This window comes from Leptonychotes weddellii, chromosome 3 (genome assembly GCF_054177405.1).
Source record: "Leptonychotes weddellii isolate Sample4059 chromosome 3, ASM5417740v2, whole genome shotgun sequence".
NCBI lineage: Eukaryota > Metazoa > Chordata > Mammalia > Carnivora > Phocidae > Leptonychotes > Leptonychotes weddellii.
The window spans coordinates 111,135,176-111,162,080 of NC_138371.1; the positions used below are offsets into that span (position 1 = coordinate 111,135,176).

The 26,905-nt window shown below is 37.4% G+C and overlaps 2 protein-coding genes across 7 annotated transcripts in view; one reads left to right on the forward strand and one right to left on the reverse strand.

Annotated features, from left to right (window-relative positions):
• The window catches only part of USPL1 (ubiquitin specific peptidase like 1), a 33,348-nt gene extending 13,516 nt beyond the window's left edge, over nucleotides 1–19,832 (forward strand). For 5 of the 6 annotated variants that reach the window (XM_031036023.2, XM_081814797.1, XM_081814798.1 and 2 more), the window contains 5 exons: nucleotides 1,478–1,591; nucleotides 6,536–6,665; nucleotides 9,928–10,053; nucleotides 15,410–15,567; nucleotides 17,773–19,832. In XM_031036023.2, coding sequence (XP_030891883.2) covers nucleotides 1,478–1,591; nucleotides 6,536–6,665; nucleotides 9,928–10,053; nucleotides 15,410–15,567; nucleotides 17,773–19,649 — 2,405 coding nt within the window. In that variant the 3' untranslated portion in view covers nucleotides 19,650–19,832. The remainder of the gene's footprint in view (nucleotides 1–1,477; nucleotides 1,592–6,535; nucleotides 6,666–9,927; nucleotides 10,054–15,409; nucleotides 15,568–17,772) is intronic. The other variant, XM_081814800.1, reaches the window with a different exon arrangement.
• Nucleotides 1–26,905, reverse strand: part of HSPH1 (heat shock protein family H (Hsp110) member 1) — a 467,085-nt gene that overhangs the window by 29,513 nt on the left and 410,667 nt on the right. The gene's annotated exons all lie outside the window — the stretch shown is intronic.

Here is a 26,905-nt window from a genome sequence, read left to right on the forward strand (position 1 = left end):
CAGTTTTGTTTTGTTTTTTGTTTTTTTTAAAGATTTTATTTATTTGACAGAGAGAGACACAATGAGAGAGGGAACACAAGCAGGGGGAGTGGGAGAGGGAGAAGCAGGCCCCCCGCCGAGCAGGGAGCCCGATGCGGGGCTCAATCCCAGGACCCTGGGATCATGACCCGAGCTGAAGGCAGACACCCAACGACTGAGCCACCCAGGCGCCCCTAAAATTCAGTTTTTTATAAGTATTTTTGTTTTGCCTTTCCTTCTCTGTATTCCTGTTCTATATAATTATGGGAACCCAATACTGAGTTAGGTGACAGTTCAATTGATTATTACAGAAGAGTATATTTCTTGTTCAAATTTTGACTTGAATGTTGAATTAATTTTAATTACGTTAATTTTTTTATAAAGCATAGCCACTTTATTTTTTGTAGTTTTTTTTTTTTTGAGCCATAATTAACATACAGTGTTATATTAGTTTTGGGTGTACAATGAAATGATTCAGCAGTTGTATACGTTACTCAGTAAGTGTACTCTTAATTCTCTTTATTTCACCCATACTGTATATTCAGTCATATTAATTTTTTACAGAATAATTACAGTTTTTATAATATGGTTATAATTGCATTTAAGTTGACTTTGAATTTTAAGTTTTCTCTTTTTTTTTGGCATGGTCAAATAAAAATTCTGGTTAATGCTTACTTCATATTATAGGAGAATCCAGATATTTTCCTAATAAAACATATCAACAGCATGATCAGGCTATATGAATTATAAGAGATTTTGGTGAAATCTTTTTTTTTTTTTTTGTGAAATCTTTTGTAGCTTAATAACTAGAGTGAGATGCATATGGGGGCTGGTTTTTTGACACAATAATTCTGAGTACTTTAACCCTAAAGAAATGAACAAAAACATGGATAGGTATGTGCCCAAAAGATGTTTATCATGATAGTATTTATAATAGTGAAAAAAGAAACAACTTAGTTGTCCAGCACTAGGTGAATGGTTAATAAAACTGTGATTCAGTTGGTGTGTAATAACTAATCTGCAGAGTGTTTAATGAAGCAAATTCGTGTGAAGTAATAAAAGTTATACAAAGAAATAAATGAGTAGATGTTGTCTCTAGCATGAGTAATAATCACATGTAAAGACATAGCTTCAGCTGTTTCAGAGATAGGCAGAATATCTGAAAGCATAGATCTCTTGCTAGGCCTGTGATTATTTGGATGAGAAAGGCTTTTACTGAGATTTACTCAAACACAATGATGTTGGCTCATGCAGTCGGAACTAATGATACTGGGCTGAGGGAATATTAGGGCAATATATGGCACAGAGAGAGGAATAAGAATTAAGGAAATTTTGTCTTTTCCATTTTGTCTCTGCTAAATTTATTGACTCTGATGAACTTCCATTCTTGGTAATGTCTTAATTTTCTGTGGAAAGATAGAGATTGATAAGAAATTGATAATCTGTGTTTCATTTTTAGATGGAGATTGTAAAAAACTTACTTCAGAAATATTTGCAAAGATGGAGACCTGTCTGAATGAAGTCAGAGATGAAATTTTCATTAGGCTTCAACCTCAGCTTAGATGCACATTAGGTAAGTAATTTGTATTATTTAACTGTATTACTCATTTACCATAAAGAAATACTTAACATCATAAGAAAATATAATACTATTTTATTATTTTGGGTGATTCGATTCTTGGGAGAGAGAATCTGTGTAGTTTCATTTAGGAGCCTACCGTTGGTTAAATCATTGGTGGGCAGAGTCGTTGTTCCATATAAATATATAGGCTTGTGTTCCACCCCTTAAAAGTGGATGCATTTTTCAGAACCAGGTGGATACTCAGGGGTTGACACCATTGGTTGCTTTTCCAGTACTTTCCCCCAGTAGACTAATTCAGCGTCTTCAACCTTGACTGTACATTAAAAACACCTAGGGGATTGAAAAATGCTTGGGGTCTATTAAATAAGAATCTCAGGGATGGAGCTCAGGTATCAGCAATTTTTAGAAGCCCCTGTGTGATTTTTAAGGATGAACAGGGTTGAGAATCTCTAATCTAAACCAACCATAGTAATCGGACTTCCCTTGCCAGTGATTGGTTTAGGAATAGACATATGGTACAGTTTTCATCAATAAAATATGAGGAGAAGTATACTTTTGGGAAAGCTTTGCTTACTTTTAAAAAGGGCAGAAGAATGAGACCTGCTTTGTTCTCTATGATTTGGCTTTTAGCCTTGGAGCAGAGTAGAGCTAGGGTGCTAGAATCCTGGGGCTTTCGGAAAATTGTTTAGTGTTGCAAAAGAGAGTCATTGGTGATTTTTTTTTCCAAGGGTAGTGTCTTTTTGTTTTATTTCTCTTTATTGTTGTAGTGACTCTTCTGTTAATATTGTGTTGTAGTAAAGAATATATGATACCCCTATTAAATATCCATATTGAATTATGTAAAATATCAATGCCTTCAAATTTTTCTCTCAGAAAATTTATTTCTTCAGACTCAGATACTATATCTGGAAGCAATGTCTTTTTTGCCTGGTAATATCTTTGTCCCACTGTGCTGTTCCCTAGTTTTATTATTTTGTTTTCCATGAACTCCTACATACATGTTTACTCTGTTCTTAAAATAATAAACTGAATTTCCATATGCCAAATCTTTGGCATTGTTTCCTTTAGGTCTAAAGGACTATTCTAATTTATCATCAGGTAGGATCTCAGATGGGATGAATATTTTTTTTTCCTTTTTAACAAAGTATAATTTCTGTAATAGTGATACCCTTTTTAAGTGTATACAGTGTATATCCATTACCATAATTGAGATAGAGAACAGTTCTGTCACCCTAAAAGTTTTCTTCAGGCTCCTTCAGCCCCTGTTCTTACCCCAAACCACTGATCTGTTGGGTGGATACTCATTTCAAAGGAGGCTTTACTGTAAGATTACCAGAGTATAGACTGAGGGGCTCCCGTAGTGCATTTTGCAGGTGTCCTTTCCCTCCTGGAGTGACCTGAGATGTTTTATTCAGGGTCCCTGCTCCAGTTCCCATTTGAATTAAAGAGTGGTTTCTCCCCCAGTCTGAATCAGCACTCCTCTTAGCCCTGATAATTGTATCTGGAACAAGGTTGCATCTTGTTCCACTGCTGCCTTAGGCCTGGTTTTCTATGTAACAGAGAAGGAATTTTTAAATTATTATTTTGTGCAATCATAGCAATTGGGCAAGCATACAGCTCTTCTAATACAATAGAATTCCTCTCTTGTTTGTGTTCATACTACTCATTCAGCAGTAATAGGTGCTATGTTGGAGCTTAAGATCTTACTAGTAAAGTCTAATCTTTGCTTTGGAGAGCATTTTAAAAATCCTACAATGTGTGTGTCTTTATTCTGAATGTTAATGTGTACTTTCAAGTACTAAAGAAAGAGAAAGAGAATCTGTACTGACCCTGAGTGTTGGTTAAATTTTTAAGATCAGTCATTGTATCATTTTGATTATTGTTTTTAAAAAATACATTATAAACCATCCTTTCTGTTCCCCCTCCCTGCAGTTTAAGAAATAAAATATTACAAATACACGTGAAGCCCCCTTTGTACTCTAATTCACTTCTTCCTTACCTCCCCACAAAGGTAACTGCTCTCTTCAATTTAATTTTTTCTTTCTCTCTAATGTCTAATTTTTTAAAGGAAAAAGATAATATTGTTGTTTGTACTTATTTATGTAATTTTAAGAGTAATTTAGTCTTTGAGATAAGTGTACCAGTGTAAGGATACACAGACCAGTAGAACAGAATAGAGAGTCCAGATGAAAACCCTCCCCTTTTGCTTACATCATACTGTGTGACAGAGATGGTGATGCAGGTAAGTGGGGGAAAAAAAGGCTATCTAGTAAATGGTGCTGGGACAGCTGGTTCCTGAGACGGGGGAAATTGGATCCCTACTCGACACTGTAATCAGAAGTAACTTCAGCCTATTTAAAGACCTAAACATGGAAAGGCAGAATTATAGAACTTAGGGAAAAAATATGGGTGAATATTTTACCAGAAGAATTTTTTAAATAAGGTACATAAAATAGTGGTAGATATGATCACATTGAAGTTTGAAACCTCTGGGCAAAGATAGAGAACAAAGCAGTAATATCCTGGCTATCTTGTGAAGAATTCTGTACATCAGTTTAAAAAAAGGACAGCCTGATAGAAAAGTGGCCAGAAAACATTAACGAGCAATTAACAGAAGAGAAAACTTGACTGGACAGCAAAGAGTCACTGAAAGATTTGTATCATGGCAAATGATGGTATTTTAGGGAAATATGCAAACTAGGTAGTTGGATAGGCGTTGGGGTGAAGATACTAGAGGCAAAGAAACCACTTAACTAATTTCAGCAGGAGGTTATAAAAATTGGAATTAATTGGTATTATATGTTCTCTAGTGGATGCTTTATGCTTAATACCCATAAAATTTGTAAACAAAGGAAAATAATTAAGATCAATTAGGAGCTATATAAATTCCCTAAAATGATCCGTACACCTATAACTTATTTAACAGTGTGTTTTGAGCTCTTCTTTGGTATTTTTTTTCTTTCATGATATTTTGATTCATTGAGAACTTTATGTATTTTTAGACCTGAAGATTCTGTGTTGTCATTATGAAGTGTAAATTATTTACTTTTCGATTAATATTTAGTTACAGTAGAGTAAGATTTAAATGCTAATAACTGTTACAAACTCCTGCTGTACTATGCACTGTTTAGATGCGGGGTGATGCTATGTGTGTTCCTGTTTAGGAGACTGATTGGTATTTATTTCTATTTATAGAAAATATTTTTATTTTTATTTTTGTACAAAAGTAGTGGTGAGACTATACCACAAAGGTGACTGTTAAAATAGCCTTTGTACCTCCTGGTATTTATAGAGCGTGTTTAGGCAGTAACACCTCCTGCTCTGCCTTTGGGTCGTGCCAAGGTGACTCCTCCTGGCCTAGTTCCAGGCTACTGTCGCTCCAGGCTAGGGGGAGAACTGGACCATGGAAGTGAGACTGTCCTGGGGAGGCAGGGGAGGGAAGGACTGCAATTCTTTGGCAGCATCTCAGCTCCCCTGAGGGCAGGAAGGTAAGAAACTTCCAATTGGAGAACAAGTGTAAGAGGAGAATGTAAATCCTTCTATTTAATTTGCCTGTTGATCCCAAAAACTGGAAGACTGGGTTCACTGTGCAGTTTTTGTTTTAATGACACCAGGAATCAGATCTTCTCTAGTCTTAAAGTCATTGAAGTTTAATTTTAATTGGTTTTTTTTAGAGATTTATTTATTTGAGAGAGAGAGAGTGAGAACGAGCGGTGGGGGGTGCAGAAGGAGAGTGAGAGAATCTCAAGCAGACTCCCTGCTGAGCTCGGAGCCCAATAAGGGGCTCAGTCTCACACCCCAAGATCATGGCCTGAACTGAAATCAAGAGCCAACGCTCAACCAACTGAGCCGCCCAGGCACCCCTAATTTTAATTGTTAAAAGATGAGACTAAAAGATTTTAAGAAGAGTGGTGGATGAGGAGTGGGGAGATTTGAGGCTGGCCCTTTAACCCTGTGTGTCATGTTCTCTCCACACATAGAACAAGAGAGTTGGACCAGAAATGGTTTTTTAATGGTTTTGTCCACCTCTGACATTATTCTACAGTGTTAAAATGGATATATCATTTTTGGTATTTGTGGTGAACTGTTTATATATTTTTATTTTGTTTTTATAATACTTTATTAAAATTTTTATAATGCTATATTATAATTCTGTTTTATACCCTAGGGCTCTTATAGCTCTGAGGATTTTTTTTTTTTCCCAGAGAAAAGCTAAAAAAGATATGAGGGAGATAGTATGGGTCTTTTGTCCTTAAAACATTTCCATAAGTGTCCACCAAGAAAAATGAAAGACAGGGACTGAAGTGGTAATTAAATCTTTCCTATGATAGACATTTTTAGAAAAATGCTTTAAAAACTTCCCGTAGCCTGGGTGGCTCAGTTGGTTAAGCATATGACTCTTGATTTCAGCTCAGGTCATGATCTCAGGGTTGTGATCAAGCCATGCATTAGGCTTCCTGCTAAGCGAGGAGTCTGCTTGAGATTCCCTCTCTCCCTCTCCCTCTGCCCCTCCCCTCCATGTGCTTGCACTCTCTTTTTAAGAGGAAAAAAAAGATTCTTTTTTTTTTTTAAAGATTTCATTTATTTATTTGAGAGAGAGAATGAGAGAGAGAGAGAGCAGGAGAGGGGGGAGGGTCAGAGGGAGAAGCAGACTCCCTGCCGAGCAGGGAGCCCGATGCGGGACTCGATCCTGGCACTCCAGGATCATGACCTGAGCCGAAGGCAGTCGCTTAACCAACTGAGCCACCCAGGCGCCCAGAAAAAAAGATTCTTAAACACTTCCCCTTGCCCAACTGTGAATAACTTAACTGTCCTATATTCATATATTTTCACATATATTTGTACTGTGAATGTAGTGACAAAAGGTAAGTTAATAATTTTTGTTTACTTTTTTCAGTTAATTATGAGCAATGATTTTCCCTTTTCTTTTTGAAGGTGATATGGAAAGTCCTGTGTTTGCACTTCCCCTGCTCTTAAAAATGGAACCCCTCATTGAAAAGCTCTTCCTGTATTCTTTCTCTTGGAACTTTGAATGTTCACAGTGCGGACACAAGTATCAAAATAGGTTAGTTTTTCTCTTCTTTAAAAATGGACGTATTTTATTGAAAATGGTTCCAAATAATAAAATTTGAATAAAACTTGCTTCCATTTGTACTGCTCTCTCCCTCGTTCCTTCTGCGCTCAGTAAAATTTCCCACCATATCTTGAAGTCTCCCCACCGTTAAGATTAAAAGGAAAAATTTGAGCTCCACAAACTACAGTTTGCTTGCTTTTTTAAACTGGAAGAATAAAAAACCATGGTTTGCTGGATTGTTAATTAGTAGGAGTTTTCTTAAGTTCTTCAGTGGAAGGGGAGACAAATGGGAAGAGTAGTATATTCCCCTCACAGCTCCCCCTCTGGATTCCCTGCTGAGTAAGAATATTTCTTAGAATTCCTTGAAATGATACGTGTTTTGTTTATTCCTCTGTTAACAACTAGGGTTTTTGTTTGGTTTTGTTTTTATGATTTGAGGCTCCCAGAGGCTGGCAGCGGTTCTGAGAGGTAACTTAGGCTCTCCCATTCCTCCATGAAAGACCAACCACGCCAGACTCCTCTTGCATAATGAGCTGTCTCAGCCTACTTTCTACTTCCCTGATGCCCTTAGGTGAGGATTAGAGGGGTCGTGATTGACACACTATCATTTTATGCCCTGAGATTGGGACTTGGGAAGAACCATGGAGGAGAAAGCAGCAGTGGATTTCTTTTGCTTCCTTACACTGACCCCATAATAGAGTAGATTTTGGAAGAGGAGTCAGAAAGTTTTCATCACACAGAAAGTTCCTGGTTGGCAATTAAAAAGATTACCAAACTGGTTCTGTTGGTCATTTATTCAAATCACTATAGTAGAGATCAGTCCTTCCCTCTTTTCTTACCTACTGGCAAATTAGAAAATTTGGAGTCTCTTAAAATTATTAAATAAAAATGTGAGAGAAAACTATTGCTTAGATACTCATTATCTAAATTGAGATTATTTTTGGTTTGTAGGAGAGTCAAGTCTGAGAGAATGTTCTAGGGAATACAAGCAACAGAACCAGAAAACTTTTTTTTAAACAGTTAACTCAAAAGTATTAGAACAGAGTAAGAATAAGCATTTCACTCTCATCTAGGACTTAAATAATTTTCTATGAGTATAAGAACGAGTATTTCCTGGTCTTCTATCATTGATTTATATAAATTAATCTGATTTTCTCCTCATTTGACAGATGTGGAAAGTGAACCTTGAAAGGGGTTAAATAGGCAAGGCCCAAGGTGACACACTACTAAGTGACAAAATTCAAGCTTAAGTTTCTTGCCCTCAGACTTTCCTGCTCACTGTGGTATACTCCTTAAATCACCACCTGGATTTTAAATAATATAAACAAGCTTGATGATTAAAATCAGCTTAATTACAGCTTTTCCAAAATCCACATCTGAGTTGTTTGACAGCTTTTCATTGAGTATATTTTATGTGCCAGGAACTTAACAGAAAAATAATCTTTATCCTGGCCAAATTCAGACTAGTTAGGGAGATAACATATAAACACATAATTGAGGGCCAGTGACTTAGTAATTATTTTTGATCTGTTGGATGCCTTAAGTTACTTTGAATGCAAAATGTTAAGTGCATTTTGGAGGTGTATATAAAAAACTCTGAGGGTTCAAGGGAAAGAAGCCACTGGCATTTGGGTTTGCTGTTTTGTTTTTTTTTTTAATTCCTTTGTTCTAAAAATAAGTAGTTATAGAGGAAAAGCTAAAATGAAGTGGCATTTCATTAAATACATCTTAGTATATATCATAGTTTAAAACATTTCCACTAAATCTGATGGGAGAATATCCAGCAAACTCATGGTTTTGTCCTGCTGTTTTTAGGGCCAGTTTAAGATCTTTTACTTGCTTTACAAAGTATATTTTGGAGGCAGTTTAAAAACATGGTTTTTGGAGTCAGACTCCCTGTATTCAAATCTCAGGTCTATCATTTATCATCTGATATGCGCTCTGTATTTCACTTTCCTCATCTGTAAGATGGGGAGAAGAATGGTACCTGCCACTTAGGGTTTTTTGGGAGACGAGTGCTTAGCACAGCACCCTGCTTTTGCACATAGTAAGTGCTCAAAAATGTTTGCTGTCATGTGGAGCATTAACATTTATTTGCTGAGACAGACTCCTTTTTATAGCCTAAAATACAGGAGCCTTTACTCAGCAGTCGTCTGTGAGAAGCAAGAATTTAGTAGAAATAAGTCATTCAGTTTTAGTGATAACTTTACGCCGCTTTGCTTTTAAAATGTTAGCTTCCCTGAGAACTGGTATATTTGTAACAGCCTCTACTTATCTCACCTTGATTGAACAGTATTTGTTTACAAAAAAAAAACTAGTGTTTTTTAGGTAATTAATTGCTCTTTTAAAGGTATTTTTATTAAAGTGAATCCAGTTGAGATATAGTGTACATCTTTATTTATTTAAAGATTTTATTTATTTATTTGACAGAGAGAGGAAACACAAGCGGCAGGCAGAGGGAGAAGCAGGCCTCCTGCTGAGCAGGGAGCCCGATGCGGGGCTCGATTCCAGGACCCTGAGCTCATGACCTGAGCTGAAGGCAGACGCTTAACGACTGAGCCACCCAGGCGCCCCTAGTGTACATCTTTAAATATCTTTTTAGGTGTCTGTTGCTGTCAAGTATTTAGGCTAAAGTGCAAATTTAGAACTTCTGTAACCTGTGAAAACAAAATTATTTCACAACTGGTATTCTAATTTTTTAAAGATCAAGAAAATTGAGTTGTATGTATTCCTGATTATATATTTGGAAATGCCTTTTTTCATTTTCGGTTGTCAATATGGATAGCCAGATTGTGAATTTTGTAAGTAAGGGGTGAGCTCTTAATAAATTTGGAAACAGTGGTTCTCAACTAGGGGCTGTTTTGCACCTCAGGGGACATTTAGCAGTGTTTGGAGCTAATGGTTGCTACATTTGGAGCTGTTAGTGGCATCTAGTGGGTAGAGGCCAGGGATGATGCCAAACATTCTCAGTGCACAGGACAAATGCCTCACGGCAAAGAATTACCCAGTGCAAAATGTCAGTGGTATTGCTCTTGAGAAATCCTGGTTTGAACATTTTCTTCATCTCACAACTGAAAAAATACACATAATTATGGTGAAGAGGCTTCACAGAGAGCTTTACTATGGTTTGGAAGGAACAGTGGCGTATTTATTACATGGGAGGAATAGGAAAGTATGAATAAACAAACCAAGGTTTAGGCATTGGTTTAAATTGATGTACATGAACTTAAGTTATGTCTTCTTTTTTTTGCAGACATACGAAGAATCTGGTCACTTTTACAAATGTCATCCCTGAGTGGCACCCACTTAATGCTGCCCATTTTGGTCCATGTAACAATTGCAGCAATAAGTCACAGATAAGAAAAATGGAATTGGAAAAGTGAGTTAAAATTGCCTTACTCTTTTTAGAACATAATGAAGGTGGATTTAATGTGTAGAATTGCAAGTGTTGACTACAAGCTACTTTTCAGAAGTTTGCATTAAACAACATAGTTACAAATTACCAAAATGCCCCTCTATCAAGAACTCTGGCCAGTAAGCAAACTGTCCCAGACAAAATACCGCTGAAGACCTGTCTTAGGGTGATTGTCTGACCCCACGCTACTGGTGCCTTTTCTTCTTTTGCCTTTTTTCTCCCTTTAAGGATATTAATCTTCAGTTTTTCTCTTCTCTGCCAACTGCTTGGAGTCACTAGAATTCTGAGATTTCCTTAATGTAATATCAAGAACTAAGATGACTCAAAGATGAACCACAGGCTCATCTGTCTGAATTCCCATCTTCTCCCAGAACTTGAGCTGCTAATTCTTCATCATCTTATAAGCTTTCTCTGCCTTTGAGCAGATGTGTTTTTATTATATTTCGCCAGCTTTTCTGTTTGTCCTCAGTGGGACCACTGGTCAGAATTACTTTGTTCTAAAATTGCTACCAGAAGCCCCATATTTTAAACTCAGGTCAGTTCCAATATAGGCAGTTTGTCTGTCTCTCTTTTGTTAGTTAATACACTCACACACTTACACATCCTGTGTAACCTGAAGGTTTAGTCCCCCTCACCTCTAACTCTACAGTAAAGAAATGTTTGGAAGTATAATTTGGTGTCATAAAGAACAGTTAACCTTTTCTTACCTTTTCTGATGCCCTTGGAGGATGTACCAGGGAATCCTCAATCGTTACTAAAGGTTTGTTTTCATCCAAGTAATAAATTCTCAGCTAATCTAATAGTGCCCAGACTTAGAAGGAGAAAGAGCAGTGCCCCTCCTACCTCCTCTCCTTTAAGCATCTACTTTACACCTTTAAGGTAGTATTTACTATGACAATTCAGAACACTGTGCTTATTCTTTATATGGTCTTTATATAGTCTTCTCCTTTTACAGTAGTTGAGGACTAGGACTCTGCTAACAACACCTGGGCCCCATTTCTGTGTAACCTCTCCCTGTCCTCCTTCCTATATGATTACATTTTTTGTTAAATCAGTACTCATTGTTTATTATTATGAATATACGTATATTCCCTCCAGCCAAGCAGTATACAAGGTTATGTTTCATTTCTTTTATAACTTTTCATTTTTCCTGGAATTACTAATTTCCTTGTGTTTTCATTTGCTTTGTTTATGTATACATTGTGAATTTTTTCCAAATTCTTCAAACACCCATCAATAAATTTTCCAAACACTTAATTGTTTCTCAGTTTTTGAATCCTCCTCCCTCCCCCTTTTTTTCTAGAAACCTTTCTTCTGCCACCTTCCATCCTTCTGCTCCAGTGTTCCAGTTTATAGAGTTCCTCTCTGGGCCTGGTCCGTGGGAGTGTTCTTTATACTCTCTGTCACTATCCCAGTTTTTAGCTCAGGGCCTTACCCCCACATTCTTCAACATCTGTCACCTATCAGTATTGAGTCTTCTAGAGGTTCTGTGAGGTGTATAAGTTCTTCTCATCAGTGTGCCCACTCCATAGCACTCATGTCATCACTTCATCCATTCTGCTAAGTTACCACTTTGCCGTTTGCTTTTTGCTTTCAAAATATTTGTTGTTTTCTTGTTTGCTTATGTCTCCTTTCCCTTGTTGGTCCTTTTGGTTTACTACCATTTTTTTTTTGGTCATTCACTATCATTTGGAACATTTGAGTGGAAAAGAAGAGAAGGTACCTTTAAGCTGAAGTCCATAGTCTTTGTTGGCTGTGTGGGGTTTCAAACTTTGAGATTGGAGTGTTGTAGGAGCCCTTTTTTGTTTTGTTTTTTTTGTTTAAGCCCTGTCCTTGATGAGAAAGAGGTAGAAGGGTAGCAGGTTGTGGGTATCTGCCATCCTGTACTGGACAGTTGGGTTACTTGAGGCTTCCTGGTGTATGTAATTTCATCTAACAATTATACCTGCTTTTTCTCAAGCCCACATTGAAGATAAACTTATACTACTATTTTGTTTGATCTGTTAATTGGTCACATTGCAACATACAGTTTTTAATTACACAAATATGTTGCTTTACTTACGTTAAAGATTTGTGCTCTGATTTGGCAGTGTATGCGCTAAGTGTTTCAATGTGAAATGTGTTTAGAGTTCTAACAGGCCAATTTATAAGCAGAATTTATAGTTTGGACATTTACTATATTCAAAAGTAAATTGAACTAGTATGTGATTTCATTTAAATTTTAAATGACAAGGTATTTATAAAGTCCTCTGTAGTTTTTTACTTTGAAATTCATGTTCTTGATTTGTTGATGTCTAATGGAATTTAGAAACAAATTTAATATAGTTTTTAAGGATAACTTAAAAGTAGTTAGGCCCATCATGATATCATGCATAATTCCACCTTACAGCATTCTAAAAGCTAATAGTGTTGTAAGTTCCCTGAACACCTTGTCTCAGGCAGTCCACATCTCTAATATGTTCCCATTAGAAAGAGTCCATTGATAAATCAGATGAATGAGATCTGTCAAGTTCAGATCTGCTACTTTAAGTAAATTATTTAGGAATTATATTCAGAGCATGGTGATGTGGAGCACCAACTTAGAATCTGATTTAATTTTACTTCACAAACTCCTAAAATGAACCTCATTACTGCCATGATCACCTCTAGGAGTCCGGTCACACGCTGTCCTGGATTGTCATTTGAAAAGTTTATTTATTTAAACTTCGTTTTTAAAGAATATATAAAAAATTTAAAAACCTTCGCTTTTAACAGTGATTTTTTTTTTTTTTTTTAAACTAAAGGTTAGGGGAGGCTAAGAAGAGAAATTAGATGTTTCTGGTCTTTGCTTATAGGCCTTATTAAAGTGTCATCAAAGTATCTTTAAATATAATGATTTTGAGACTTTCTTCCAAGCAGATAAACTAAACCATCCCCTACAAAAGTTTGGATGGAGTACTGATATATAAAATAGTTAAAATAATGTTTCTTAATTTAAATCTTCATTGTGTGGCACAAAATGCTTTATTATTTTATGAGATCCTTGAACTTACCTCTGAAGAATATAGTTGTAAACCTTTGTTTAACAGTTGAGTTTTTCTGAAGAAGTATTTTGTTATAATTAATATGAACCAATTCTAATTATTTTAATTACATCTGATTTTACTCATATATTTCATTTTTTTGTCATAGAATCTGAAATGGGAAATCGTTCAGTGATGTAATTAGATCTAAAATATAATGAGATTTAAAAATTATATTTGCAGTTTTTTTGCCTAAAGCCTACATTATTACAGTTCAGAAATACATATATGCACATTGTTAAATTTGCATTTTCTAAAATATGAGTTACTACGTTACATTAGTTGGGATTAGAAATAAAACACTTGTCCTCCAGGCCATTTGCACAAGACTGGCTGCTCTTTGTGGGACAGGGATTTGGTGTTTCCCTGCTGTCTGTGGGTAGCCAGGGCAGTTGGCACAGTTCCCTGTGTGCTGCTTTCTCTGTTTTCTGTTTTCTCTCTTCTCCTGAGGGTAGATCCTTATAATAGGAGGAGTTTAACCTAAAGTTAGGGAGGTGAATGCAAATGGATCTTGGCTTGAAATCTCTTGTGACTCTCATTCCAGTTCTGTTAAGCCATCCCATCCAATTTTTTTATGGTTGAGTCCGTACCTAACTTGGTCCTCTCAGCTCTGAGCATCATCTTTGACATGCTAGGCATTGCAGGTAGGAAGAAGCCTGAGAACAAAATCTGTTGCCAAGCTAGGAGTAAAGTTGTGCCGTCAGCTGAGAGGCTGCATATGAGATGAGTTGGAATTATGGGTAGGAGGAACCTGTAACATTTAGAGGACACTAGAGTCTAGGGGACCAGAGAAGAAAATGAAGTAGAAAAGGATGAGCGGGGCATATGCTTTTTAATTGAATCCAAGATGCCATCGTTTATAAGTTGCACCAGTTTTTAAATATGCCATTAAGAAAGAAATGCAGCCTATTTAACACTTTCTGTGTTTAACTCACATAAAGAAGGCAGGAAGTTCATGAGTTTTTGTAGTCTAGGGATCAACAAGAGTGTTTTAGTAACTAGCCTTAGAAGATATCTTGAAAAGGTATCTATCGTATGAGACCAGGAGAATTAAATATTAGTACTTACAGAGTCATGCAGGTGCCTAAGCCTGCATATCCAGCTGTGAGAACAGATCTCTAGTTTCTCTGTGGATTATTGATTCAAAGGCATACTCTTCAAATGTTAACATGGGAGAACATCTAAGAATTGATGGCATGGTAGAGTTTAGTTGGCAGTTTTCTTTCCTAGTGGTATATGTTATAACCAGTGGTATCTTAGATCAATTAAGTAGATATGATAAAAATCAAAGGGTGTTAGCATTATAGACAGTGTTACAGCACTTTTTATTTATAGGTACTTTAATTTTGAAGACTTGATTATTCCTCTAACATGATTGACAAGAGATAACTTACTAATTAATTATTCCTTGTCAGTCTGAATAATCTGCATTTTGGACATTGATTCAAGTTCATTTCAGCTGAATAAATTTTGATAAGCTAAGTAAGTTTGACAGCTGTTTAAATATTGGGAAAAGAGATATTCATCATTTTTCTTAAATCCTGAGAGCTTTGTTAAATTTGGTTATCTGAGGCCCATCATTAGGTTCTATGTTCTGGTTTGGTATGTTACTGAAATGATAAAGTGTATTTTTGAAATTATGGATGTCTTAAAGTTTATAGTACATCAGCCATTATGTTGTATTTTCTTCTCTGTTTTAGGTACAAATTAAACTTCCTAAGTAAAAGTTTTACTTTGTTGGACCTCTTTGCTTCTGGAAATAATAGTGAAATAGACCAAATTATTAGCATGTTGAGGTTTTTTAAATGTTTATTTCAGTGTCTTAGGTTTATTACTTTGTTTCACATACTACCTATAAAACAAAAGTAATTCATTTGGGCACTAGATGCCCAAGAAAATTGTAAAAGGCCTGGATTTTTCCCTGTGATTTTACAGAGTTATGTTACCAAGAGATCTTTAAGCCAAAGCAGCATTGTGGCTTACAGAGCAATTTTTGCTTAATGGTCTGTGTTAGAGCCTTACTGCATGATGGCTTCCAACTGTCACTGATACCATCCTGAGAAGGGTTTACTGTTACATACTTCATAGAGTGAGTTCTCCGTTTCTAATTAAGGCACACATCTGGAGGTTCTCAAGAAAAATTAGTGCAGTTAGCCTTGAACATGTTATGTGTGACTTCCTTGCTTCAGACCATCTTTTGTGTAACCAGGCACAGGGCGTTACATTTGTTTGACTTCACTTGCCTTTCTCTCCCACAGAGTGTCTCCCATACTCATGTTGCACTTTGTGGAAGGCTTGCCACATAACGACTTGCAGCACTATTCATTTCATTTTGAAGGCTGTCTTTATCAAATAACTTCTGTAATTCAGTACCAAGCAAATAATCATTTTATAACATGGATTTTGGATGCGGATGGTAAGTATTTAAACCTTTTTCTTTTATGATAATAGGCATAGAGGCCAAACTCTAGATTTTTTTTTTTTAAAGGCAAACTTTGCCTTGACTCTTTTTTTTCCTCTCATGTCTTGCCCTTGCCTTTAATTCTTCTGCCCCCTCCTCTCCTGTGTCACTCTAGTTTAGAATCACTCCTATCTTTGCTTTGTATAAGTATGGGTATACACATGCATATACATATTTCTTTTCTGGACAGAGAAGGAGATCATATAATACTGTTGGTTTACAGTTTGCTTTTTCCCACTTAGTATGTTTGCTTTTACTCCATGAGAAATACATGGTCAGTATAGAAAAATGAATGGTGGCGATTTTGATTTTTTTAGATATGTAACCATGTACTGCTTTTAAAAAGAAAGTGCATCGTACTGAAGGTTTTTAATTGAGAAAGGACAAAAATTTTGCTTAGTTTGCAGATGTTAGTAATATAAATAAAAATAAACATCTCTTGGGTGCCTGGCTAGCTCACTCAGTAGAGCATGTGACTCTTGATCTCAGGGTTGTGATTTCAAGTCCCACATTGGGCATGGAGCCTACTTAAAAAGAAAAAAAAAATTGAAAAAAAGAAAAGTAAACATCTATTTCTAGAACTGTGAAACAATATCTGAAATTCATAATTTAAGATAAAGCCTTTATTTAAATAATTAAACTTTTCAGTAGAAGGTTAAATAGTATGGCTCATAATTTTTGCTAAGTTTTTCCTTTCACGTATCTAATACGGTTTAATAGTGAGTTTGTTTTTCTCACAATGTTCACTTTGTCTTAAACAAGACCACTCAGGGGCGCCTGGGTGGCTCAGTTGGGTAAGCAACTGCCTTCGGCTCGGGTCATGATCCTGGAGTCCCTGGATCGAGTCCCGCATCGGGCTCCCTGCTCAGCAAGGAGCCTGCTTCTCCCTCTAACCCTCCCCCCTCTCATGTACTCTCTCTCTCTCATTCTCGCTCTCTCAAATAAATAAATAAATCTTTAAAAAAAAAAAAAAAACAAGACCACTCAGCCCCGTAAAGTGTCATATTAGGCTGTTGGTAAGGGGTCTCTGTGATATTTTTTTCTCTTTTCTATTGTTTGGACACTTTTTATATTTGATATTTTCCTCTTGGGGATAGTTTGGGTGGATGACACAAAAATGTGTTGTAAAAGCACTTTGCAAACTAAAACTCACGTTATAAATACTGTCACCTTAAAGTTTTACCCTACTTCAGAATTGGGGGGAAGTGGTTCTCAATAACATAAGCAAAAACTAAACAAGCAACTTATTTATTTTAATTTTTTACTATATTCCAGGGAATCTGAAATCCTTTTCAGGTAGGTTAGATAGTTACATGGTTTCCATCCCTGACAACATATAAAAATCACGGTTACTTTATAAAAAATGTCTTGGCTTTCCCCTGTCATTGAATCGATCTCTGGGGATTAGGCCCAAATGTGACTTAAGTAATTCTAATGTGCATGTGTGGTGGTGAACCACTGACGTAAGCAAACAAAAGAGTCTCAAAGTTTTAATGGGTATAAAAGAAGAAATAGTAGGTTCGTGTGGTTTATAAGGGTGTATCCATATTAATTTAGTGAATGGTTTTCTTGGGGCTTTTTTTGTGTGTAGAGGAGGTTAACCTCTTCCCTTGTAATCTATCACTTCGTTTTCACTTGACAAATGAGAAAATAGAAGCTCAGAAATAAAATAAGCAAACACCTAAAAACCTCTAAGGTTTTTTTTAACTAAAAAAAAGAGAAGAATTGAATTGAAATAAGAATTGAAACAAATGTGGGTACTTGAGGGTAACAGGCTTCCATTTGTCTTGAAAATTCATATATATGGAAAAATTTAATCCATTTTCTGATGTTGTTGGATAAATTGGGTGATATACTATATTCTAAGTCACAAAAATTAAATAGACTTCTCTCTCGATTTTTGTGGGTATTGTAGGAAAGGGTAAAAACTATCTCAGTTTTTCAAATTTCTGGATGTTAGTCTATAACTTTTATTAGCCAAATAAGGACTTTAACCTTGGCAGAGAAAAATGGTGACAAAAGTATAAGGCCATGTTCTTGAGTGTTCTCTTTTGGTGGATATTCAGGGATAGAGCAGTTAAAATGGCCAGAAGAAAGTGAACCTCGGCTGGTGGGTTTTGAATGTCTAACCTCATTTACTGAACTTTCCTCATCCTCCAGGAAGTTGGCTGGAATGTGATGACCTTAAAGGTCTACGTTCTGAAAGCCGTGAGAAATTTGAAGTTCCTGCTTCAGAGATACATATTGTTATTTGGGAAAGAAAAACATCTCATGTGACAGATAAAGCATCTGCCTGCCTTCCACTTAAAAAGGCTAATGAGGAGGCTGCTCTCGGTGATGAGAAACCAGCCGCTCCAACATGGTGTTCTGGGGGTGACGCTGCCTCTGCTGAGCCGCCCTGCACAACCGGGACGGCAGTTGCACCGAGCCCTCTCTCACAGGGTGCATCTGTGACGCGTGGGCATCATGTACTTTCAGGCCCAGAAGGTTGGGTTGACAGTAATATTTTGTCTTTGACACTTGAAGAAATACAGGTTAACTCTGAATGTTTTCTCTTAGAAAAGGAACCTGTGGCAGAAAATGCAGGAGTTGGCAAAGCCAATACCTTGCAATCAGAAGAGTCACTAATGGCTTCTTTAGTATCAGCTCCGTGTGTTGAAAAGCTTACTCAAGACCAATTCGCGAATGTAGGCTTGCCATCTCAAATTGTAGGGGCAAACATGCAGTTGGCACAGCCGAGTACAGAAGACACCGTAATTACTAAGCCTGTGAATACTACGCATGCTACTGACCCTATAAACGGAGTAAAGCCAGTAGAAGTTGAGGGTACAGTTGCCCTAAAGAAGGACACTCCATTAAAACAATATCTTTCACCCAAAACTGAGAAATTAAAACCAGAACAAGCTGTTATAGCTCAGGTATCTAATTTGAAAAAAAATGAAACTGTGGCATTTTCTCAAACCATAACAGCGAAGTCAGTACAGAATTCATCTCTGAAAGAAACTCAGAAGAAACCATTTGTAGGAAGTTGGGTTAAAGGCTTATTAAGCAAGGGTGCTTCTTTTATGCCACCTTGTGTTTCAGCTCATAATAGAAACACTGTCACTGATTTGCAGCCTTCAGTTAAGGGGGCAAGTAATTTTGGTGGCTTTAAAACGAAAGGCATAAACCAAAAGGCTAACCGGGCATCCAGGAAAGCCAATAGGTGTGCAAGTAAGCCTCCTACAGTTAGTAACCCTCCATCAAGCCATCCATCGTCTGGTAGCACGACTTCCCGTGTATGTGCTAGTGTTACTGCTGATTCAGACGCTTTGAAGAAATGTGAAAACCCCTCCTGTGGAGCTCACCACAGTCACGATTCTTGTGTAAAAGAAAATGGTGTTTCTCCAGCAAACCACGGAGACTCAGTTGAGGGTCAGATTCATAAACTTCGTCTAAAACTTCTTAAAAAACTTAAGGCAAAGAAGAAGAAATTAGCTGCTCTTATGTCTTCCCCCCAAAAAGGAACACCTCCAACTGAAAATTTAGAACATGTGTCCCACTGTGGGTCTCCAAATGATTGTGAATCAATAGAAGACTTGTTAAAAGAACTACAGTATCAGATTGATACTGCTGATAATAAATCTGGGTGCACCACGGTTCCATATAGTAGTCAAAGTCATGAGGAAATTTTAGCAGAATTACTGTCTCCTACAACTGTTGTCTCAACAGAGCACTCAGAAAATGGGGAGGCTGACTTTAGGTATTTAGAAATGGGAGATGACCACATCCCAGCACCAGTGTCTACTGAATTAAATGATATTCCCCAAAACACACATCTGAGACAGGACCATAATTACTGTAGCCCCAGCAAGAAAAATCAATGTGAAGTTCAGCCAGACTCAGTGACAAATAATGTCTGCATTAGGACATTGAACTTGGAAAGTTCCATGAAGACTGATATTTTTGATGAGTTTTTTTCCACTTCATTAAATTCTTTAGCAAATGACACATTAGACTTACCTCATTTTGATGAATATCTGTTTGAGAGTTGTTGAGTGCATGTTACCTCTTTTTAGTTTAATATTTATTATTGCTCTTGGAAAAACTTAGTATGTTATTAAGTAGTGTTTACACACTGGCCTTGTCGTGAACAAAACGTAAGCTACTGAAGGCTTTTCCTTTGGTTCTACTCACAAAGCATGTAATCTGTTTTACAAATTAAAATGATCAAAAACTGGTTTTCCTTGTTTGCTTCATTTTGTATTATAGGACAAGGAGGATTTCAGAATGAAAACTAGAAAACTAATGTCTAGTTTCTGGCATTTTTTACAGTTGGGTACATTAAATTTCTACATTTTAATTTTGGTTACACTGTTTTAGGAAAAACACTAGTTTGTACAAACTTAAGTCATTGTATATGGACTATAGAATGTGTGACTGTTTGGTAATGGTTCTGTGATCATATTAAGACCCTAAGCCTGTTTCTTACATAATAGTTGAGTGCTGTGGAATGTAAACCTCCCCCCATACAACTTCTCTACTTACAAAAGATGGCAGGAAACCTTGTTACTAGAACTCTAAGTAATGTTACACGTTTAATAAATGATCTCTAACAGGAAAATAATCTATGTTTGTGTTAATAAGAGTTCACATTATCATAAATGCCCTCTTTCTCCCAGCACATGGTATTTCTGCGAGGAAAGTGGGACACCATCCAACAGTTCTGTTTTGGGAGAAAATAATACCCAGGTGCTTATTAGGCTTGCTATATGGGTTCTGTTTTGTATGAAACACTAATTCATTAAAACCCCAACATTTCTGTGAGCGAGATACCATTATCACATTTAACAGATAAAGAGCACAGAGCTTAGTAAATTGTACAGCTGGGATTGAGGAGCATGGTTACTACAGTGCTTAGAAGTATGTGTTCCACCTATCAGTTTTCATTTAAAGTTTGGATGCTTGAACAGCACCACTGCTGTAGTGATTGGAGTTAGTAGGAACCGTTACTAAGGTTTTAAGGGTGGCGGTCTTGGGATATTTACTTTGCCAGGGACTCGGCACTTCATGATTGATTTGTCAATTTACTCCCAATCGCCCCCCCCCCCATTTTCTGATTACAAAAGTACTGCATGTTTGTCAGGAGAAATTGGGCAAATACAGAAAAATATGAAGATTTTGGATCATCCATTTTAACTACTGGTAATAGTGGTAATTACTACAAACATTTTCATATTTTTATACATGTAGACTTTTAAAAATTCTATTGTACCTATTTGTACGATCTTAATGTTTAATGAGCATTTTTCCATCATAGTTTTGACAGCTTTTGGATAGCTATGTTATATTAACATTGTATGGATTATCATTGTTTCACCAGTCTTTAGATTTTGAGATGATTTGTACCGTTTTGTTATTAATTGTGCCACAGCAATTATTGTTAAGTTTTTGCACAGACCCAGGTCTTATTTTCTGGGGGTGGAATTGCTGGATCACAGGATACGCATTTTAAAGTCTTTTAATGATTGCATGATTGGCTTTCTTGAACCCTCACCACCAAGTAGTAGCATTGAGGGTGAAAAAAAAACCTTGGCTGTTTTTATTTGCATTTTCATGATTACTAGTGAGGTTAAATATAACTTCATATAATAAAGTTACATGTTTATATAACTTTTTCTATGACTTTATTGGCCAATTGAGTTTCTCTGAAGAATTGCTTGTTCATCCTTGTTATTTAAGTATTTCTAGATTTCTGCTAAGTACCGAGCAGTGTTGTAATAAACCTCAGAGATCAAGCAGTAAAAAAAAAAAAATTTTTGCTCTTTAGAGGAACTTGCCTTCTAAACAAGAAAGTACATATATAATGTTAAGTAGTCATAGGAGATACAGTTGATTCTTATTTGTGGTGGTTCTGTAAAGTTTCCGAGAGCATTCTATGAACATGAAATACTGAACCATTGCTCCTAGGGGAAATAAAAGGTTAGGTTCCTGTGAGCCTCTGGTCACAACATTATTGTCAGCTGATCAACACATAACCTTGTTTTTTGTGTGTTTCTGTTTAAAGACACCTTATGTAATATATATTGTTGGTTCATTCCTATTGAATACAAGGCCAACAGCACTATAAGTCATGCCCAAATGAAGCTTATCTAACACATGAGTTTTTTCTGTAAGGCAAGTGACAATTTTCTTGTGCTTAGGAACACCAGACAGAAGTTAACACTGCACTTGGGGGCCATTTTAAACAGTGAAATCAACCAAAAGCACACACACAAAGAAATGTGGCACTAAATATGTCGTAAAAAGAATATGTATTTACAGTATGAGAGCTGAATCAAAAAGGCAGTGTTGAGTTGTTAGACCTCAACTGGGGTCATATGTGTTGGATGATTCTGTGGGTGTCCATAATGACCACAAAAGCATGTTAATTTTTTTTTTTTTTTAAGATTATTTGAGAGAGAGAGCAGGGGTAGAGAGGGGCAGCGAGAGTCTCAAGCAGACTCCATGCTGAGGGTGGAGCCCAACGCAGGGCCCGATCTCAACCCAGAGATTAGGACCTAAGCTGAGACCCAAGAGTCTGAGATCCAACCAACTGTGCCAAACCAGGTGCCCCTGTAAGTGTTGATTTTTAAGGTTATAAATAAATCTTAGCAAGTAGGCAAAATCACAAGTACAGAATCTGAATAATGAGGATTGACTAGATAACGTCAGCACTAAACATCAGCGGATGGGAGAATTCATACTGAATGCACTTGGGAAGTTTCTTGGAGGTGGGTGTCATTTGAGCAGGGACTTTGGTGAAGTTAGGGAGTTGGACATGTGACTGGAGGAAGGGCATTCTGGGAAGAACAAAAGTCCTGAGGAGTGAGGGTCCTTAGCAAGATTGAGGACAGGGAGAAGGCCGACATGGCTGAGCAGTGAGAAAGGGAAAGAGAACATGAGATTAAGGAGGTTGGCAGAAGCCAGCGTTTGTGTGGTTTTGTGGGCCATAGCGAAGACCTTGTCTATGCTTGAGAATAATGGAAGCCACTGAAAGGTTTTGGGTAAGGGCATAACATGATCTAGTCTCAGTTTTAAAAGGATCACTGAAGTGTGGAGAATGAGTACAACCAGTGTGAATAGAAGCAATAGTCTGTTACAGCCTCCCCAGAGTTTAGGGTGAGCGGTGGAGGTGTTAAAAAGTAGCTGGATTACTGCTGCATTTCAAAAGTAGAGCCAGCAGGATATGTTGATGGGTTGGATATGGGGCAGAAAGAGGAATCTCAGGTTTTGTTGCCTGAGTAGATGGGTCATGCCGTTTACTGAGATGGGACAGACTTGGGAAGGAAAAAATTTAAAGGAAAGCATTCATTCATTCAGTTTTGGGTATTTTAGGTTCCTATCCTATTAGACTTCCCAATGGAGACACTTTAATAGGAAGATGGATCTGCAATTCTGGGGCTCAGGAGAGGCGGACACTAGAGATTCTCATTTAGGAATTATGAATGCGTGAATTGTATTTAATGTCACAATAAAGGATGGGGTCATTTAGGGAGTTAAAATAGCTCTGGGGAACAAGAGGGGCCGTGGGAGGAAGACCACATGAGTGTGGTGTCCTGAAAATCAAGAAAGCTTTTCTTCAGGAGGGAAGGATACCGATCTGTCAGATGCTGCTGAGAAGTTAGAGTAACATGAGGACTGAGAATTGACCATTGGCTTTGGTAATTGAGAACTCCTTGGTAACTTGGTGAGGACAGTTCAGTGGAGCCGAGACAAGTGAAGGGATGATGAGAAAGTGCAGACGGAGACCGACCCTTTTGAAACATTTACCTGGTTCTTGGTGAGGGAATGTGGGATCAACGTTTTTAATGTGTTTAAGATGGGCGATGTCATAGTATGTGTATGTGTGGACCTGAAGCTCCTATAGATGTTGTAGATGAGAGGAAGGACAGTTGCAGGAGTAAATTTCTCCAGGGCTGAGCTCCAGTATATAAAAGGAGGTGTGACCTTAGGAGCTAGAAGAGTTAATTGATTTTAATACTAGGGAAGACAAAGTATATGGATACAGATATTAGGAGATGTGATGATTAGAGAGTGAGAAAGGTCACATTTTAATTTTCTCAGGGACATAGTAAAATTACCAGCAGAGAGTATGAGGGGAGGAGGAGTTGAAAATTGAGGAGGAGAGGTTAGAATTTTTAGTCTTGAGAGCTAATTGAACAGGGACATAGCATAGCTTGCTAGGCAGTGCCGAGAATCCACCAGAAGTTTGTGGCCATAAATTTAACTGAGATGAGCCAAGATGGTTGTTTATTTTTTCTCCAATCACATTTGCTGCTCAGGAAAGAAAGAATAGGTGGGAAGTTGGATTCATCCAAGGTTAAAGGTATTGCCAGGCAAATAAGACAGAGGAGAAAAGGAATTAAGGTTTTAGGAAAGGAAAATGATGATAGTGATGGATAAGGAAGGATGTAGGGACATAAGACAGGTGATGAGCATTTAAAAAGTGGTGGCAGATCTCAGTGGATTGGAAGTGGATTCAAAGAATGTCAGAGTGGGATTAGTGGAGCAAGTAAGCTGGTTAGAAACTAGTGTGCTTGAAATTGAGCTTTTGGGAACAGTGATAACAAGGTCTGAAGTATAGCAAGGGAAGTGCATGGCCAAGTGAGCATTGGGTGAGAAGTCCATGCAAAGTGAGTAGATAAATCAAGAGGCCAGGATAATGTATGCATAGTCTCTGTGGAAGGCAAAGTCATTTAAATGGCAGAGGAGTCCTGGTGGAAAGAAATATACAGTAAGCCAGGAGCTAAAATCCTCAAGAAAAGGCGGAAGACCATGAAAATGGGCGATGGCAGGGAGAGGAGCAAAGTGAGTAGTTCAAAAGGTTTGTGCTTCTAAGGCACTGGAGGGTTATAATGAAGATGGGGGAACAGTGGTTGAAAAGGCAACAAGGAGCCAGGAACACCTGACAGGGCTGTTGAGGGAGCGGTTTCTTCAACAGATGTTCAGAGTTCATTAGCATAGGGCAGGGAAGAGAGTGTTCAGGAAGTTGAGGACATGGGAAGGCCTGTCAGTGACAGACCATGCATCCCAGAAGATGCTGGTGGGGTGGGGGTGGGGGCTGGGTTAAGTGCTGGATAGGAGTGGAAGGTTGGGAGAGATAAGATCTAGAGTTTAATGTCCCAGGAGGCTTGGAGTCACAGAGTGATGGAGATAAACTGCAGGTTATGATGAGTTCTCTCTGGGAGAGGAGACTGGGAGGATCATGAGTTCTAACTGCAGCATCCCTCTTGAGAAGGGAGTCTTTTGAAGACGGAGACTGGGAGAAAGGTATGTGAAGAAGGAGCATGAGGAGCACTGTGGGCCTCCCTTCCGTCCTGTGGTGGTTGAATTGGGAGTCTTAATCATTTATATCTGCTCTTTAAGTATAAAAGGATTAAACTTTTCTCTGCCATGTGGCAATTTTGGTTTCTGGTTGACCATTTTTAACGGTTTAGCAGAAATTTTACATTATTTTATAGTCCTTTCCTTTTGGTATTATGATTTAGCAAGGTCATTTCCACTCCCCAAAATACACACCACTACAACATACCACATATTTGATGCTCCCCCAGCCCTAAGGCAATGTAAACCAGGCCAATTTAGCAGGATGGCAAAACGTTTGCAGTTGTAAACTGATGTCACCACTGGCTATGTGAAGAATCTCCATGCTTGATAATTCGTGGAGAAATTCTACATTTCAAACTTCAGTTCTATGTTGAGTCCTATCCATTGTAGATTTTCACCTCCGCAGTATTTATTCGAGTGAATTCCAACGATCAGACTAGCCTATACTCTAGTATAAGTGAATATATTGTTCAATTAAGTATAAATAAACTACCACTATGCTCACACATACATATGATAATCTATAATAATCTACTTCTCAGTTTATTGCCAAGGTAGTTGAGGATCTCCTTAAAGTGTATATTTGATTTACTCTGTCACTTTATCTTTGGGAATAACAAGTTTGAGTCCTCTTTGACAGACAATAATTTCTGTTGTTTTGTTTTTACTAAAAAAAAAAAAGCAATGAAAAATGGCTCCACTCCTAGAAGGGGGTAATAAAATATGACAGTTTGCTGGGTGTCATTAAAGTAAGTCGCAAGGAAAGAAACACAAATCAGCTGCTGCTGCTATAAATCCCTATAGAAGCGACCCTGAACTGATCCATATAGTAAAGCCCTTCACACCCAGTCATTCCAGATTATAACAATAAGGTATTAAGTGTTAAAACTCCAAAGCAGCTTTGTTGTCTCAAGCCATTTATTATTAATTTTACATATCTACTTAATTGATCAGTAAAAAAAAAAATGGTTTCTTTGTGGCTTGTCAATAGTATTAGACTATTCTAGTTCTTTATATTACCTTAAAATCTTCAGTTTAGTAATTTTCCATACCTAAACACTCTGGATTTGACACACTTTATAACCTTTACCAGTAATTAGATTACAAATAGAATAAATACAGTACAAAGCCTTCAAAATCGGTGGTGGAGTGGGGGCCCAGAAATCTGTTCCAGATTCTGTGACTCCCTTGGTCGCTATAAATAAATTTATTTCTGTGAATGTGTACATTGTGGGGAGAGGGTCCTTAGCTTCCCATTCAGGTTTTTACAGGGCTCCGTGGACCCCTACAGTAGTCTCTTGGGAAGTTTACCTTAAATAAATGAAGTTTAACTTAAAATGAAATTAAACTTAAAAAAATGATGATTGATTCTGGGACTAGGTTTTAGATGAACGCCATGGTGGAGAACCAGCCACAAGTAAGTAAGTTAAAAGTATGGGCAATTTATAATTTCTCGAATTTCAAGATTACTTTAAGACCCCCCCAAATTCCCAGTATCAAGCAAAACCACTATCACCATTTCCTGGGGCACCGAGGCTCTAAATGTAGGCATCACCCTACCCACTTCCCTCCTGTTTCAGTCCCTAAGTCTTATCCAATCTTCCCCGGAATTACATCCTTCTTTTTTAGACCCACCTCATTGCCTACTCCTTTGAAATATAATTGCCTCTTAACTGTTCTCTGATCTATTTCCCCTGTTCTGTTGCCAGACCAACCATCTAAAATAAATTTCATTATGTCCTGAAACAGACACCTTTAACAGTTACTCCCTTGCTTTATAGGGTAAAGTCTAGCTTCCAGCTTTGTTCTTCAGGGCCCTTCCACAGGCTAAAGAACATTGTCAGTGCACTCTATTCAAGTACATTTATTCTATATTCTGGTTATGCTCCTCTCCTCCCCACCCCCATCTTGCCTCCAAATTTTGCCAGCTTTAAATAGCCCTCCC